Source organism: Doryrhamphus excisus, chromosome 19 (genome assembly GCF_030265055.1).
Source record: "Doryrhamphus excisus isolate RoL2022-K1 chromosome 19, RoL_Dexc_1.0, whole genome shotgun sequence".
NCBI classification, from domain to species: domain Eukaryota; kingdom Metazoa; phylum Chordata; class Actinopteri; order Syngnathiformes; family Syngnathidae; genus Doryrhamphus; species Doryrhamphus excisus.
Genome location: NC_080484.1, coordinates 1,567,791 through 1,584,282, shown reverse-complemented (window position 1 = coordinate 1,584,282; position 16,492 = coordinate 1,567,791). Strand labels below are relative to the sequence as shown.

Genomic DNA, 16,492 nt, shown 5'->3' with positions numbered 1-16,492 from the left:
GTACCGTGGTGAGGCGCTCCAGCGCCGAGAAGCGCTCCTCCCAGGCGGCGGTGGACTTCTCGAAGGCCTCGTGCCTCTTGAGCAGCTTCTCCACGTCGTCCACCGAGCGCCCCACGTCCTTGCTGCTCACGTACGGTTCCTGCGCTATCAGCCAGGCCTCGGCCACCGAGGCGTCGCGTGCAAACTGACACACCTCCAACACTGCGACGCGGACCTCAGATCAGATGTGACCTCGGGATTTTTACAAAAACCTGTTTGAGACGACGCTCCACTCACAGAGTCTCAGCCAATCCCAGCGGTCGTCCCACTTGAACATCATCTCCTTGTGCTTGTCCACCAGCTGGCTCATCTTTTCTCTGATCTGAGCAGCAACACATCACAATTTAGTTTTTTTTCCAAGTACGCTAAAAAAAAAAAAAGTCATTCCGGGCTCACCTCAGCAGAGTCTCTGTGTTTGCGGGCCAGCAGGGCCGTGCCTAAATCGGTGCAGTCGGTGAATTTGGCCCCCCTGGCCTCGATCTCGGAGCGGATTCCCTGATGGTATTTCTGCAGGAGCTCCACAGAGGACACGTCCCTAATGATTGGACACGTGTGAGATTTGTCTACCTCTGGTGGTCAATGCCGGTATTGCTGCTCTAAAGTCTAAATCAATGACTTCGTTTAGAGCTTTGTCTACCTCTGGTGGTAAATGCTGGTATTGCTGCTCAAAAGTCTAAATCAATGATTTTAATCATCTGTAAATTAATTTTGGACGTTATTGAAAGTGTGTGGTGTCATTTGTTGACTTCAGAACTATTATTACAATTTTTATGTGTTTATGAAATACTTTTTAAGCCAATGATGCTGCCTCATGAACAATGGTAAAGATTATATGGCCACAATTATTACATCAGAACGTTTCACACAAATATTTTTTTTTACATTTTTAAAAAACATTTAATTAAAAACATTTTTTTGAATTTTTTAAAATTAAAAAGAACATTTTGAATTTAATTTTTTTTATGTAATTTTTTTACTTATTTATTACTTATTTAGTCGAAAACATGCTTTTCATATTTATTCAACTAACTGCTTTTAGATTAATATATTTAATATTTATATATAAAAAACTTTTCACACAAATATTTTTTTACATTAAAAAAATGTAATTATTTAAAAAATTAAAAATTATATTTTTTTAATTTAATTTTTTTTATATTTGACTTATTTAGTCAAAAAAATGCTTTTAATAATTATTTATTCAACTAACTGCTTTTAGATTAATATATTAAATATTTATATGTAAAAAAAAACGTTTCACAAATATTTTTTTACATTTAAAAAAAATTAATTAAAAACAATTTTTTATTTTTAAAAATTAAAACTAATCTTTAAAAAAAATTTAATTTCTTTAAAATATTTGACTTATTTAGTAAAAAAAAATGCTTTTCCTAATTATTTATTCAACTGACTAATATTTATAAATAAAAAAAAGAATATTTAAAAAAATAATAATTTCTTTGAAAATATTTGACTTAGTCAAAAAAAATGCTTTTCCTAATTATTTAGTCAACTAACTGCTTTTAGATTAATATATTAAATATTTATATATAAAAAAACGCTTCATTTTTTTTACATTTAAATTTTTTTTTATTAAAAACATTTTTTTTTAATAAAAAAAATCTTTGACTTATTTAGTCGAAAAAAATGCTTTCCCTAATTATTTATTCAACTAACTGCTTTTAAATTAATATATTAAATATTCGAAAAAAATGCTTTGCCTATTTATTTATTCAACTAACTGCTTTTAGATGAATATATTAAATATTTATATATATTTAAAAAAACGAATATTCCTGGCATCTGAATGCGTTGTCACCTGGGCTTCTCCTGGGTCTCTATCTGCTGGATGATGCTCTCCATCCAGGCCAACAGGTCTCGGACCATGGTGAAGAAACGGAACTTCTCGGCCGTGTCCAGCAGCCGCGCCCTGCGTCCCTCGCAGGCGTCCAGGAGGCCTTTCCAGGCTTCCAGAACTTCCCTCTCCGTGGACTGGATGGCCTCCGCTCGCTCTCCGGCGTACTGAGCACGGAGCTTGGCTGCTGTCTCCTGGAACTGTTGAACCTTGGGAGGAGAAGGAGGATCACGTTGGAGCATGCAGGTCGTACGTGGGGCCGTTATGGCCGCCATACCTGCTTGCCCAGGGCGCCGATGTCTCTCTCGAAGGCGGCGTGCATCCTGTGGAAGGACTCGGCTTTGCTGAAGTCTTCGCCGACGTCATCGGGAAGCTCCTGCTGCTTGTCGTAGATCTGGAGCACCAGATCTTTGCCGTCGTCGAAGTACCTTCAAGCACAGAAATACGACATCAAGTCCCGTTCTTCGTCTTCTCTCGTTCCCGTCGTTCCCACCTGAGCAGCTCGTAGGACGCCGTGAGGAGCTGAGAGCGCGTGTCGATGAGCTCCAGGAGGTCGGCCCAGCTCTCGTTGATGCCGTCCTTCCACTCCGCCATGGCGGCCGCCTCGCCGTGGCCCGCCTCGATCAGCTCGTCGATGGTCTGGTTGACCAGGTCCACACGCTCCTGACCCAGCGTCCCCGTCTCCCGCGCAAAGTCTCGGAACTTATCCCTCAGCAGCTGCAACGCGGTTCAGAATCCAGAACCAAAAATGACATTTTTCTCCTTTGCCCCTGCGTCACGCCGCCACAAAATGGCCGAGAAAATATTCTTGACTTGTACCTCGCTAGCGAGATCGCTAACCAACAAACGGCTAGCAAAACAAATCATATTAACATTTCTTTTCTGACGCAATACTCTAAATATAGGAATATATATTTGAAACTATATTCAAAAAAATATTTAAAAAGTTAGTAACTTAAAGTTAGTTAGTAACTATAAAATAGTAACATTTTTTGGCATTTAAAAAATATATTTTTTATAATTTAACTGTAAGAACTTAGTAAACATTTTTTGGCATTTAAATGTTTTTTTTTAATTAACTGTAAGAACTTAGTAACTATGTTTTGGCATTTAAAAAATATATTTTTTTAATTTAACTGTAAGAACTTAGTGCCTATTGTTTGGCATAAAAAAATTAAATTAACTGTAAGAACTTAGTAACTATTTTTTGGCATTTAAAAAAATATATTTTTTTATTGACTGTAAGAACTTAGTAACTATTTTGTGGCATTTCATATTTTTTTAATTAACTGTAAGAGCTTAGTAACTATTTTTTGGCATTTAAAAAATATATATTTTTAATTTAACTGCAAGAACTTAGTTTTTTGGCATTTAAAAATGTATATTTTTAATTTAACTGTAAGAACGTAGTAACTATTTTTTGGCATTTAAAAAATATATATTTTTAATTAACTGTAAAAAAATATATTTTTTAACTAACTGTAAGAACTTAGTAACTATTTCTTGGGCATTTAAAAATATATATTTTTAATTAACTGTAAAAAAACATTTTTTTAATTAATTGTAAAAACTTAACTATTTTTTGGCATTAAAAAATATATTTTTTTAATTAACTGTAAGAGCTTAGTAACTATTTTTTGGCATTTAAAAATATATATTTTTAATTCAACTGTAAGAACTTAGTAACTATTTTTTGGGCATTTAAAAATATATATTTTTAATTAACTGTAAAAAACATTTTTTTAATCAACTGTAAGAACTTAACTATTTTTTGGCATTAAAAAATATATCTTTTTTAAATTTAACTAAGAACTTAGTAACTATGTTTCGGCATTTGAAAAATATATTTTTTTAATTTAACTGTAAGAGCTTAGTAACTATTTTTTGGCATTTAAAAAATATATATTTTTAATTTAACTGTAAGAATGTAGTAACATTTTTTTTGCATTTAAAAAAATATATTTTTAATTAACTGTAAGAACATAGTAACTATTTTTTTGGCATTTAAAAAATATATATTTTTAATTAACTGTAAGAACTTAGTAACTATTTTTTGGCATTTAAAAAAATATATTTTTTTAATTTAACTGTAAGAATGTAGTAACAATTTTTTGGCATTTAAAAAATATATATTTTTAATTAACTGTAAAAATATTTTTTAATTAACTGTAAGAACATAGTAACTATTTTTTGGCATTTAAAAAATATATATTTTTAATTAACTGTAAGAATGTAGTAACAATTTTTTGGCATTTAAAAAAATATATATTTTTAATTTAACTGTAAGAATGTAGTGACAATTTTTGGGCATTTAAAAAATATATATTTTTAATTAACTTCAACGATAAGACTCACACACAAAAATATATAATGAAAATAATATTTCCTATTAATTACAATTTTATGATTGTTTGATAATGTTTTTGGAGATTATTTTCCCAAGACAGCTGGGATAGGCTCCAGCAACCCCGCCGCCCTCGTGAGGATAAGCGGTCTGAATTTTGCCAATCAAGAAAGACCATCATACCGTGACGTGGTCCAGGTCCTGGCCCATCTCCTGAGAGGACGCCACCACGTCCCGCTCCGAGATCCACTGCTCCAGGTCCTCCACCTCGCGGCTGAGCAGGAAGTGTTGGTAGGTGTGCTCCAGCTTCCTGCTGCGGTCCTGGGCCAGATCCCTCAGCCCCGCGTACTGCTTGTCCACCTGGCCCTGACGCCTCATGATCTTCTCGCTGCACCAAAGATATATAAGAGATAAGAAGACGCCTGGAACGCTTATGTGGACTTCTCAGGGGGCGCTGACCCGTCAGGGTTGTCCTCGGCGAACATCTTCTGGGCTCGGTCCGCCAGGTTCTGGATGGAGTCGGCGTAATCGTCCACGGCCTGCTTGAGGATGGTGTGACGCTTCAGAGCCAACATGGAGCTCTGCTCGTCCTGCAGGAACAGGAAGTGGGAGGGAGGAGGGAGCTCCAGCGTTCTACCAAAGTTTTTTTTCCACGAGCTGGGATTCTACCTTAGGCTTTTCATCGGCGATCATGTAGAGCTCCTGCTCTCCGATCCAGGCCTCGGCCTCGTCGGCGTCGTTGTAGTGCTGCTGAGCCAGGCGGCCGGCGTTCAGGCGGTCCTGGCGTTTGGCCATCTCGTCCCGCAGCCTCGTCCACGCGTCCTCCAGGTCCCGCAGCTGCTCCGTGATGCGCTCCGCCTCGGCGACGCCCTCCTCGCCGGCGGCCGACGCCATCCTCCTCCCTCGCTCCAGCACGTCGTCGACGCGAGGCTGGTGGCCCTCGATCTCTCTCTGCAGGGTCTGCATGGAATCAAACTGCTGTTTATGTACTTATATATGCAGTATTATAAACATATTTTGATATATTTTGTTACTTGGCAGACTAATACTTTGTACTCCGCCCATTTAAGGCCACTAGTTGAAATTATTGGACCATCGTGAGAGATCCTAACCATTTCTTATTTTTTTTAAATATATATTTTATTTGACATTTTTGTATTTATGACTTTAAATATATATATATTTTTTTACATATTTTTATTATATATTTATAGTATAAATATTATATATTTTATATTATATTTTTATTTTTTTAGTTTATAGGGTATATTTTTCATTTAAAATATTTTTTTAAATATATATTTTATTTGACATTTTTGTATTTACGACTTTAAATATATATATATATATTTTACATATTTTTAACATATTTTTATTATATATTTATATTATATCTATTCATATTATATATATATATTTTTTGTTTATAGTTTCAATATTTTAGATTTCTATGATATATGTATTATATTGATTATATATTATATTGTAGCTGTCCAATTAATTACAAAAAAGTTTTGGGTTTTTTTTCTAATTATTTGACATTTTTTGTATTTACGACTTTAAATATATATATATATTTTTTACATATTATTTAGTTTATAGAGTATATTTTTCATTTCAAATATATAGTTTTCAATATTTTATATTTCTATTATATATGCATTATATTGATTATATATTATATTGTAGCTGTCCAATTAATTACAAAAAGTTTTGTTTTTTTTTTCTAATTATTTGCCATTTTTTGTATTTACGACTTTAAATATATATATATTTTTTTTTTTACATATTATTTAGTTTATAGAGTATATTTTTGATTTAAAATACATAGTTTTCAATATTTTATATTTCTATGATATATGTATTATATTGATTATATATTATATTGAAGCTGTCCAATTAATTACAAAAAGTTTTGGGTTTTTTTCTAATTATTTGACATTTTTTGTATTTACGACTTTAAATATATATATATTTTTTTTACATATTATTTAGTTTATAGAGTATATTTTTCATTTAAAATATATAGTTTTCAATATTTTATATTTCTATTATATATGTATTATATTGATTATATATTATATTGAAGCTGTCCAATTAATTACAAAAAAGTTTTGGGTTTTTTTTTCTAATTATTTGACATTTTTTGTATTTACGACTTTAAATATATATATATATTTATTTATTTTACATATTATTTAGTTTATAGAGTATATTTTTCATTTAAAATGAACTATATATGTATTATATTGATTATATATTATATTGTAGCTGTCCAATTAATTACAAAAAAGTTTTGGGTTTTTTTTCTAATTATTTGACATTTTTTGTATTTACGACTTTAAATATATATATATTTTTTTACATATTATTTAGTTTATAGAGTATATTTTTCATTTCAAATATAGTTTTCAATATCTTTCTGTTATATATGTATTATATTGATTATATATTATATTGTAGCTGTCCAATTAATTACAAAAAAGTTTTGGTTTTTTTTTTCTAATAAAAACAGCAAAAATATATATATATATTATTGTAGTTGTGGTATTAGTTATATTATTTAGTCAATGTTTGAATCATTTTTTTTTATTCAGGGTATTGTATTTATATATGAATATGAATGTGTTATCATATTGTTGCTGTCCAATTAATTACAAAAAAAGTTTTGGTTTTTTTTTCTAATTATTTGACATTTTTTGTATTTACGACTTTATATATATATTTTTTACATATTATTTAGTTTATAGAGTATATTTTTCATTTAAAATATATAGTTTTCAATTTTTTATATTTCTATTATATATGTATTATATTGATTATATATTATATTGTAGCTGTCCAATTAATAAAATAATGGATCCCAAGAGTTTTTGGTCCAAGGATGTGGGCAAAAAAATTGTTTAAAAATGATCAAATTTGTTATTAGTTCTTTTATTATTTTCCAAATTACAATTAATTGTTTCTTCAAATAATAAAAAAAAAATTCACCTTTTGTTATTTTTTTCATGGTGCCATTTTAATATTAATTACTATTAGTTTTTAGAATGTTTTAATAAGACATTGTTGTCAATATTTTTTCAACCTATGTTATACTTATTATAAATTATAGTATAGAAAAAAAAGGCAAGGTTACCTGGTTCCTCTTCTGCAGCATCTGCACCGTTTGCAGGTCGTTGCCGTGATCTTGCGACAGAGCCAGCGGCATTCTCTCTTCGATCCACATCTGAGCGGCGGGGATTAGAACCACATTATAACACAACGTCTTATATTTGCCTCCATAGTAACACGTTTGCTTAACGTCTTATATTTGCCTCCATAGTAACACATTTGCCTAACGTCTTATATTTGCCTCCATAGTAACACATTTGCCTGATGTCTTATATTTGCCTGCATAGTAACACATTTGCCTAACGTCTTATATTTGCCTCCATAGTAACACATTTGCCTAACGTCTTATATTTGCCTCCATAGTAACACATTTGCCTAACGTCTTATATTTGCCTCCATAGTACCATTTGCCTAACGTCTTATATTTGCCTCCATAGTAACATTTGCCTAACGTCTTATATTTGCCTCCATAGTAACACATTTGCCTAACGTCTTATATTTGCCTACATAGTACCACATTTGCCTAACGTCTTATATTTGCCTCCATAGTAACACATTTGCCTAACGTCTTATATTTGCCTCCATAGTAACACGTTTGCCTAACGTCTTATATTTGCCTCCATAGTAACACATTTGCCTAACGTCTTATATTTGCCTCCATAGTAACACATATGCCTAACGTCTTATATTTGCCTCCATAGTACCACGTTTGTCTAACGTCTTATATTTGCCTCCATAGTAACACATTTGCCTCACGTCTTATATTTGCCTCCATAGTACCACATTTGCCTAACGTCTTATATTTGTGTCCATAGTAACACATTTGCCTAACGGCTTATGTTTGCCTCCATAGTAACACATTTGCCTGACGTCTTATATTTGCCTCCATAGTAACACATTTGCCTAACGTCTTATATTTGCCTCCATAGTAACACATTTGCCTAACGTCTTATATTTGCCTCCATAGTAACACATTTGCCTAACGTCTTATATTTGCCTCCATATAAATACGTTTGCCTAACGTCTTATATTTGCCTCCATAGTAACACATTTGCCTAACGTCTTATATTTGCCTCCATAGTAACACATTTGCCTAACGTCTTATATTTGCCTCCATAGTAACACATTTGCCTAACGTCTTATATTTGCCTCCATAGTAACACATTTGCTTAACGTCTTATATTTGCCTGCATAGTAACACATATGCCTAACGTCTTATATTTGCCTCCATAGTACCACGTTTGTCTAACGTCTTATATTTGCCTCCATAGTAACACATTTGCCTAACGTCTTATATTTGCCTCCATAGTAACACGTTTGCCTAACGTCTTATATTTGCCTCCATAGTAACACATTTGCCTAACGTCTTATATTTGCCTCCATAGTAACACATTTGCTTAACGTCTTATATTTGCCTGCATAGTAACACATGCCTAACGTCTTATATTTGCCTCCATAGTACCATTTGCCTAACGTCTTATATTTGCCTCCATAGTAACATTTGCCTAACGTCTTATATTTGCCTCCATAGTAACACATTTGCCTAACGTCTTATATTTGCCTCCATAGTACCACATTTGCCTAACGTCTTATATTTGCCTCCATAGTAACACATTTGCATAACGTCTTATATTTGCCTCCATAGTAACACATTTGCCTAACGTCTTATATTTGCCTCCATAGTACCATTTGCCTAACGTCTTATATTTGCCTCCATAGTAACATTTGCCTAACGTCTTATATTTGCCTCCATAGTAACACATTTGCCTAACGTCTTATATTTGCCTACATAGTACCACATTTGCCTAACGTCTTATATTTGCCTCCATAGTAACACATTTGCCTAACGTCTTATATTTGCCTCCATAGTAACACGTTTGCCTAACGTCTTATATTTGCCTCCATATAAATACGTTTGCCTAACGTCTTATATTTGCCTCCATAGTAACACATTTGCCTAACGTCTTATATTTGCCTCCATAGTAACACATTTGCCTAACGTCTTATATTTGCCTCCATAGTAACACATTTGCCTAACGTCTTATATTTGCCTCCATAGTAACACATTTGCCTAACGTCTTATATTTGCCTCCATAGTAACACATTTGCCTAACGTCTTATATTTGCCTCCATAGTAACACATTTGCCTAACGTCTTATATTTGCCTCCATAGTAACACATTTGCCTAACGTCTTATATTTGCCTCCATAGTAACACATTTGCCTAACGTCTTATATTTGCCTCCATAGTACCACATTTGCCTAACGTCTTATATTTGCCTCCATAGTAACACATTTGCCTAACGTCTTATATTTGCCTCCATAGAACTACATTTGCCTCACCAGTTCATCGGCCAGGTCCCTGTAGAACTGGTGGACGGCCTTGGCGGCCTCCAGCTTGCCCTTGCGTTGGGCCAAGGGTGCGATGAGCTGCTGGAACTCCATCTGGAGGGACCGCTGCTCCGCCTCCAGCTCAGGCTGGTCCTCACGGGCGCCCCCGTGTTTCCTCACCGCTTCCTGGAGCTCCTCCAGCTCCCGTGCACGGTCTCGGACCTGGTTCTCCGTCACCTGTGACAGGGAAACAATGTAAAAACCATCCTGGATGACCTGGATGCTGGTGGCCCAACCTGGTGTTTCTTCAGCAGGATGTTTGCGTTGGTGAGGTCTTTGACGTCACCGACGTCGTCGTCGCCGCTCTGCAGCTGCTGCTGGAGCTCGCCCAGCCACTTCTTCATGTCGGCCAGGCTCTGGTCGAAAAGCTCAGAGCGGTTGGCGTCGAACAGCAGCCGCGCCTTCTCCTGCGTGGTGGACTCCAGCATCTCCCAAAGGGCGTGGAGAGCGGCCAGACGTTCCCTCACGATGGGCGCAAACTCCGGCTTGGACTCCATCAGCTCCTGGCCCTCCTGTGGACATGCATGAGGCCACAACATTAGGTACACGTGCACCATGAGAGATCTTTCAGGTGGAGCTCATGAAGATGAGTGACCTGGTCCACTTTCTCCAGCCAGCCCTTGTTGGAGGCCAGCTCGGCCATGAAGGCCTGGTGCTTGAGCCACTTGCTGTGCAGGTTCCGGGCCTCGTCGTACGAGGTGTCCTGCGCTGTTAGCATCTTCTCGTTGATCCACAGAGTCAGCTGGAATGGAGGATCAGATTTATTGAGGAAGCCATGACGGTAAGCAAAGCGACAATGAAACGCGGGACTCACATCTTGGGTGTTCTGCAGGAAGTGCTGCAGGTCACGGTTATCCCGCAGCGTCGCAGAGACCTCCTGGGCCCTGGCTTGGTTCTTCTTCTGCCTGGAGGACAAAAACAAAAACTTTTATCGGAGAGAAGATGCTGAATGTACTGTACATACAGAAATACCTGACACAGTCGCCTAAAACAACCATTAAGAGGGCGCACTATCACTTTAAGATCGATAGACGTCCATTAGCGCTGCATACTCAGGTGCATTATGGGAGTTAATGGCAACAAGCATCCTGTTTGGGAGCGGCGCAAAAGGATCTTGACTGAAAAGAAATCCACCTGAAAACCCCCCCGAGGAAACAGCCATAGGATATGTGCAGAGTGATGATAACCATAGAACCTAAAGGGAACTGAAACAATACCTGGCTGCTCAGTACAAGTCAACAATAATACACAAAGTTGTGTGTACTTTATTTGAAATACATGATGTAACGGTATGTTTAAAACACACTAATTAACTATACTGTAAACAAATATAACTATAATATATTTTTATATAAAAAATATTTTTATATAAAAAAATAAATATTATACTATATATATTATATCATATTTATATATATATATATATATATATATATATATATATATATATATATATATATATATATGTTTATAATATATATAAATTAGATTGTACAGTATTTAAATTAGTTAATTATAATGTAAACAAATATAAAAATATAAATATATTATATATATATATATATATATATATATATATATAATATGTTTATAATATATATAAATTAGATTGTACAGTATTTAAATTAGTTAATTATAATGTAAACAAATATAAAAATATAAATATATTATATATATATATATATATATATATATATATATATATATATATATATATATTATGTATATATATATATTATATATGTTACATTATGCAACCGTATGTTTAAAATATACTAATTATACTATAAACAAATATAACTAATATAATAAATAGAAATATATTTTTATATCAAAATATATTTTCATAATAAAAAAATATATATATATTATATATTAAATATTTAATATATTACTATATAATATATATTTATATATATTATATATGTTACATTATGTAACCGTATGTTTAAAATATACTAATTATACTATAAACAATATAACTATAATATAAATATATTTTTATATCAAAATATATTTTCATATAAAAAATAAATATATATATATTATATATATTATCTCATAGTAATATATTATATATAATTATATTACATATATAATATATATTATATTTATATATTATAAATTACATAAATAATATATATTATATTATATATATATTATAAATTACATATATAATATATATGTTCATAATATATATCTAGATATATATATAAATAAAGAATATAAACTAATTATATTGTATAGTATTTTAATTTGTTAATTATAATGTAAACAAATATAATATAAAAATATAAATATATAATACATTATATATATATATAATTATATTATATATATTAAATATTTAATATATTAATATATGATATATATTAATATATATTATATATATTTATACATATATTATAAAGTAATTATATTGTATAGTATTTAAATCAGTATTTATTTAATTTCGTTAATTTGTTTATTTCAAAATAATAAATAATGTGTACTTTATTATTTTGTTAACTGCATATATAATTGAAACTACATCATTTAGTTTAATACATCAATATTTTGGATATATTTTTTCAATAAGGGGTTGCTGGTAATAAAGCGTCCATAAAGCCCAAACCTGTCACCGATGGACTCCATTTTGTCCTGGACTTTCCCGGAGTACAAGTTGTCCCCGTCCACCAGCCTCTTCCCCGTCTGGAGGGCTCCGTCGATTTTGTCCTGGTTGGCCTCCATGGTGCTGACAAAGTCCTCGTGCTTCTTCAGGGCCTTCTCCGCCCCCGCCAGGGTGTCGGGCTTGTCCACGTGGGCCAGAGTGTACTCCTAAAAACCACATGGACCACAATTTATGCCCCTCATGTGACAAAAACCCAAAGCCACTTGGCTGTTCTGGTACTAAAAGCGACCTTCTACGGTACCTGGTTGTTGAGGATGGCCTCCACCGCCTTGCCGTCCCTCAGGAACTGCTGGAAGCCCAGGCCCTGGTCCAGGAGGTTTTTGCGGCTGTCCCACATCTTCTGTAGCTCGTCCCACCCGCGATCCAGGCCGCCCAGCGTCTGCTCCAGCTCCTGGTACTGAGGGTCGTCCTCCTGACCGCGGGTGACCTGAGCCCCGGCGTCCCTGACGCGGTGGTAGTCGTTCTTGCGACCGTTGATGTCCTCCCGAAGGGCGTCGTGAAGACTCAGCTGGTCCTCGGCCTCCGGCAGCGAGGCCGGCATCTCCTCGGAGGCCACCGCTTTCTGCGTCTTAAAAAGCCAGGACTGGAAGTCGTCCAGATCTTGGAGGAAGGTCTGCAACTTGCTGACCTCACCCAATGAATCTTCTCGGTCCTTCAGGGTCTTCTTAAGCACGTCCCAGGCAGCATCCAGATCAGCTCTGCGTGCCAGGATGTCTTCGGCGTTCTCCGGGTGATCCTTGGACAGCCGGTCGGCGTCGTCCCTCAGGAGATTGAGCTTGGAGTCGATGGCGGCCAGATCCCGCTCCATGCCGTAAAGTTTCCTCTGGATGGTCATGACGGCGGCAAGGTCGTTGCCCAAGTCCTGCGTGGACTCGATGACGCGCGTCTTGTCTCGGATCCACGCTTCCGTTTCGTCACATTCCAGCCCGTAATTGTGTAACCTTCCTGCGGAATCCACCTTCTTCTTCTTGTCCTCCACCATGGCCTTGAAGGCGTCCCACCTGAAAGAACGTTGAGATGTTGCTTAGCTGGATTTTAACCGTTTGATTTTAGCTATGATTGTTTGCTATATAATAAATATGACTATATAAGCTGCTAGCATAGCCTAGCATAAATTAACCTGGCTATAACTGGTGAGTAGGCTACAATTTCACACTACAGTATTAGCTCATAAATAGCTATGACTCGCTAGCTAGCTAGATTACATAGCTAGCTATGTAACTAGCTAAACTAGTCAAGAGAATAAATTGTAGCTTGGCTCCTGTAACTCCTGTTCATTTTTTCATCCATCTTTTTTCCCCGCATTTACCTAGCTTAACCAAGTAAAGCTCAGCTAACTAATTAGCATGTATAAAAAATGTGAAATAAAATTTGAAATAAAGTTGGAAATTCAAATGGAAATAGTTATTTAGCTAGCTTGAATGACACATGATTACAGTATTAGCTCATAGCTAGCTAAGTAGCTAGCTATGTAACTAGCTAAACTCGTCAAGAAAATAAATCGTAGCTTGGCTCCTGTAACTCCTGTTTATTTTCCAAACTTTTATCCATCTTTTTTCCCCGCATTTACCTAGCTTAACCAAGTAAAGCTCAGCTAACTAATTAGCAAGTATAAAAAATGTGACCCTAAAATTTGTAATAAACTTGGAAAGAAATATAAATGGAAGTAGTTATTTAGCTAGCTTGAATGATACATGATACATAAAATGACGTTATTCGACATTATCTACAGTATTAGCTCATAGCTAGCTAAGTAGCTAGCTAAACTAGTCAAGAAAATAAATCGTAGCTTGGCTCCTGTAACTCCTGTTCATTTTTCAAACTTTTATCCATCTTTTCCCCGCATTTACCTAGCTTAACCAAGTAAAGCTCAGCTAACTAATTAGCATGTATAAAAAATGTGACCCTAAAATTTTAAATAAACTTGGAAAGAAATACAAATGTAAATAGTTATTTAGCTAGCTTGAATGACACATGATAAATAAAATGACGTTATTTGACATTATCTACAGTATTAGCTCATAGCTAGCTAAGTAGCGAGATATGTAACTAGCTAAACTAGTCAAGAGAATAAATCGTAGCTTGGCTCCTGTAACTCCTGTTCATTTTTCGAACTTTTATCCATCTTTTTCCCCCGCATTTACCTAGCTTAACCAAGTAAAGCTCAGCTAACTAGTTAGCATCTAAAAAATGTGACCCTAAAATTTGAAATAAACTTGGAAAGAAATAAGAATGTAAATAGTTATTTAGCTAGCTTGAATGATACATGATACATAAAATGACGTTATTTGACATTATCTACAGTATTAGCTCATAGCTAGCTAAGTAGCTAGCTATGTAACTAGCTAAACTAGTCAAGAGAATAAATCGTAGCTTGGCTCCTGTAACTCCTGTTCATTTTTCGAACTTTTATGCATCTTTTCCCCCCGCATTTACCTAGCTTAACCAAGTAAAGCTCAGCTAACTAATTAGCACGTATAAAAATGTGACCCTAAAATTTGAAATAAACTTGGAAAGAAATACGAATGGAAGTAGTTATTTAGCTAGCTTGAACGATACATGATACATAAAATGACGTTATTTGACATTATCTACAGTATTAGCTCATAACTAGCTAAGTAGCTAGCTATGAAACTAGCTAAACTAGTCAAGAGAATAAATCGTAGCTTGGCTCCTGTAACTCCTGTTCATTTTTCAAACTTTTATCCATCTTTTCCCCGCATTTACCTAGCTTAACCAAGTAAAGCTCAGCTAACTAATTAGCATGTATAAAAAATGTGACCCTAAAATTTGAAATAAACTTGGAAAGAAATACGAATGTAAATAGTTATTTAGCTAGCTTGAATGATACATGATACATAAAATGACGTTATTTGACATTATCTACAGTATTAGCTCATAGCTAGCTACTTAGCTAGCTATGTAACTAGCTAAACTCGTCAAGAGAATAAATCATAGCTAATATTTTAGCGCTACCGGGAGCACTTCCCCTTAAAAAGCACCTTTTATTCAGTCTGGTTTGGCACTCCTTGACCTCCTTGGTTCGAGGGTGTCTGCTCTCCTCCAGGAGCTTCACCGCCTTGTTGACGTCGTCCACCCTGGATTGAACGTTGGCCATTTCCTGAGTCAGGATGCTCAACCTGGAGGCAAGGAATGTGTTTTTCTCGGAAAAACTCGGAAAAAACATCGCCATGATACAACTTGGGTACCTATTCTGGATAACTTCCAGGTCTTCCAGCTTTTCAGGCACTTCCAAGTCCACCAGCCACGTCTCCTTCTGGCCCATCCAGAGCTCGCAGGCGTCGGTCTCGTTGAAGATGGTGTAGAGCGCCACGGTGTCGTCTAGCTTTTTCTGCCTGATGTCGGCCAGAGACATGAGGTCCATGAAGAGGTCCTTAATGTCCTTCAGGCGTCTCTGGATGTCTGGAGTGTTGAGGAGCTCTTCCGGTAAAGCGTTGGCCTGTTTAGTCAGAGCGTCGATGGTGGCTCCGTTCTTCATGGCTTGGTTCCTCAGGTCTTTGTGGCATCTGAGGAGCCGCTGGGTGGTGTACTCGTCGTGGCCCACGTCATCGCTGCTCATGTGTCTCTTGGCGTCCTGAAGCAAGCCCTTGAGCTCGTCGGCGTCCCCTTGAAACTGGAAGAACTTCTGAGTGTCCTGAAGGTTCTGCTTTCGGAACGCCGCCAGCTCCTCCAGCTGCTGCCACTGCCTCTCGATGCTGGTCATGCGTTCTTGGATTTTGGGCGATCCAAAGTGTTTGTCCCGGATCATGTTCCCGCCCTCGTTTAGTGCCTGCTGGAGGTTGGCGCGACGGGCTCCCAGCTCGTCCTCGAAGGCGCTGTGCTTGCTCTGGAGAACCAGCACGCTGGTCAGGTCCTTACCGTAGTCCAGGGAGGAGAAAATATTCTCCTTTTCTTTGATCCAGCTCTCCAGCTCCGCCACCTCCCACAGGAAGTTCCAGAAGCGGCGGGACTGCTCGAGCTGGGCTCTTCGCCTAGCTGCCAGGGAACGGAGCTCCTGGTAGCAGAGCTCCAGATGATCCACCCTGTCTCGAATCACCTGGGGATCGCACGGCTTGTAACCT

At 35.8% G+C, this 16,492-nt stretch overlaps 1 protein-coding gene across 2 annotated transcripts in view; it reads right to left on the bottom strand.

Moving 5' to 3' along the window:
• sptb (spectrin, beta, erythrocytic) overlaps positions 1 to 16,492 on the bottom strand; it is a 58,660-nt gene that overhangs the window by 13,174 nt on the left and 28,994 nt on the right. For both annotated transcript variants that reach the window (XM_058056014.1, XM_058056013.1), the window contains 18 exons: positions 15,620 to 16,490; positions 15,413 to 15,550; positions 12,652 to 13,411; positions 12,354 to 12,556; positions 10,554 to 10,644; positions 10,335 to 10,481; positions 9,976 to 10,251; positions 9,692 to 9,916; positions 7,375 to 7,464; positions 4,908 to 5,198; positions 4,698 to 4,828; positions 4,422 to 4,626; positions 2,388 to 2,611; positions 2,172 to 2,322; positions 1,859 to 2,103; positions 436 to 574; positions 277 to 361; positions 5 to 201 (listed from right to left, as the gene is read on the bottom strand). In XM_058056014.1, the coding sequence (XP_057911997.1) occupies positions 5 to 201; positions 277 to 361; positions 436 to 574; positions 1,859 to 2,103; positions 2,172 to 2,322; positions 2,388 to 2,611; positions 4,422 to 4,626; positions 4,698 to 4,828; positions 4,908 to 5,198; positions 7,375 to 7,464; positions 9,692 to 9,916; positions 9,976 to 10,251; positions 10,335 to 10,481; positions 10,554 to 10,644; positions 12,354 to 12,556; positions 12,652 to 13,411; positions 15,413 to 15,550; positions 15,620 to 16,490 (4,469 nt within the window). The remainder of the gene's footprint in view (positions 1 to 4; positions 202 to 276; positions 362 to 435; positions 575 to 1,858; positions 2,104 to 2,171; positions 2,323 to 2,387; positions 2,612 to 4,421; positions 4,627 to 4,697; positions 4,829 to 4,907; positions 5,199 to 7,374; positions 7,465 to 9,691; positions 9,917 to 9,975; positions 10,252 to 10,334; positions 10,482 to 10,553; positions 10,645 to 12,353; positions 12,557 to 12,651; positions 13,412 to 15,412; positions 15,551 to 15,619; positions 16,491 to 16,492) is intronic.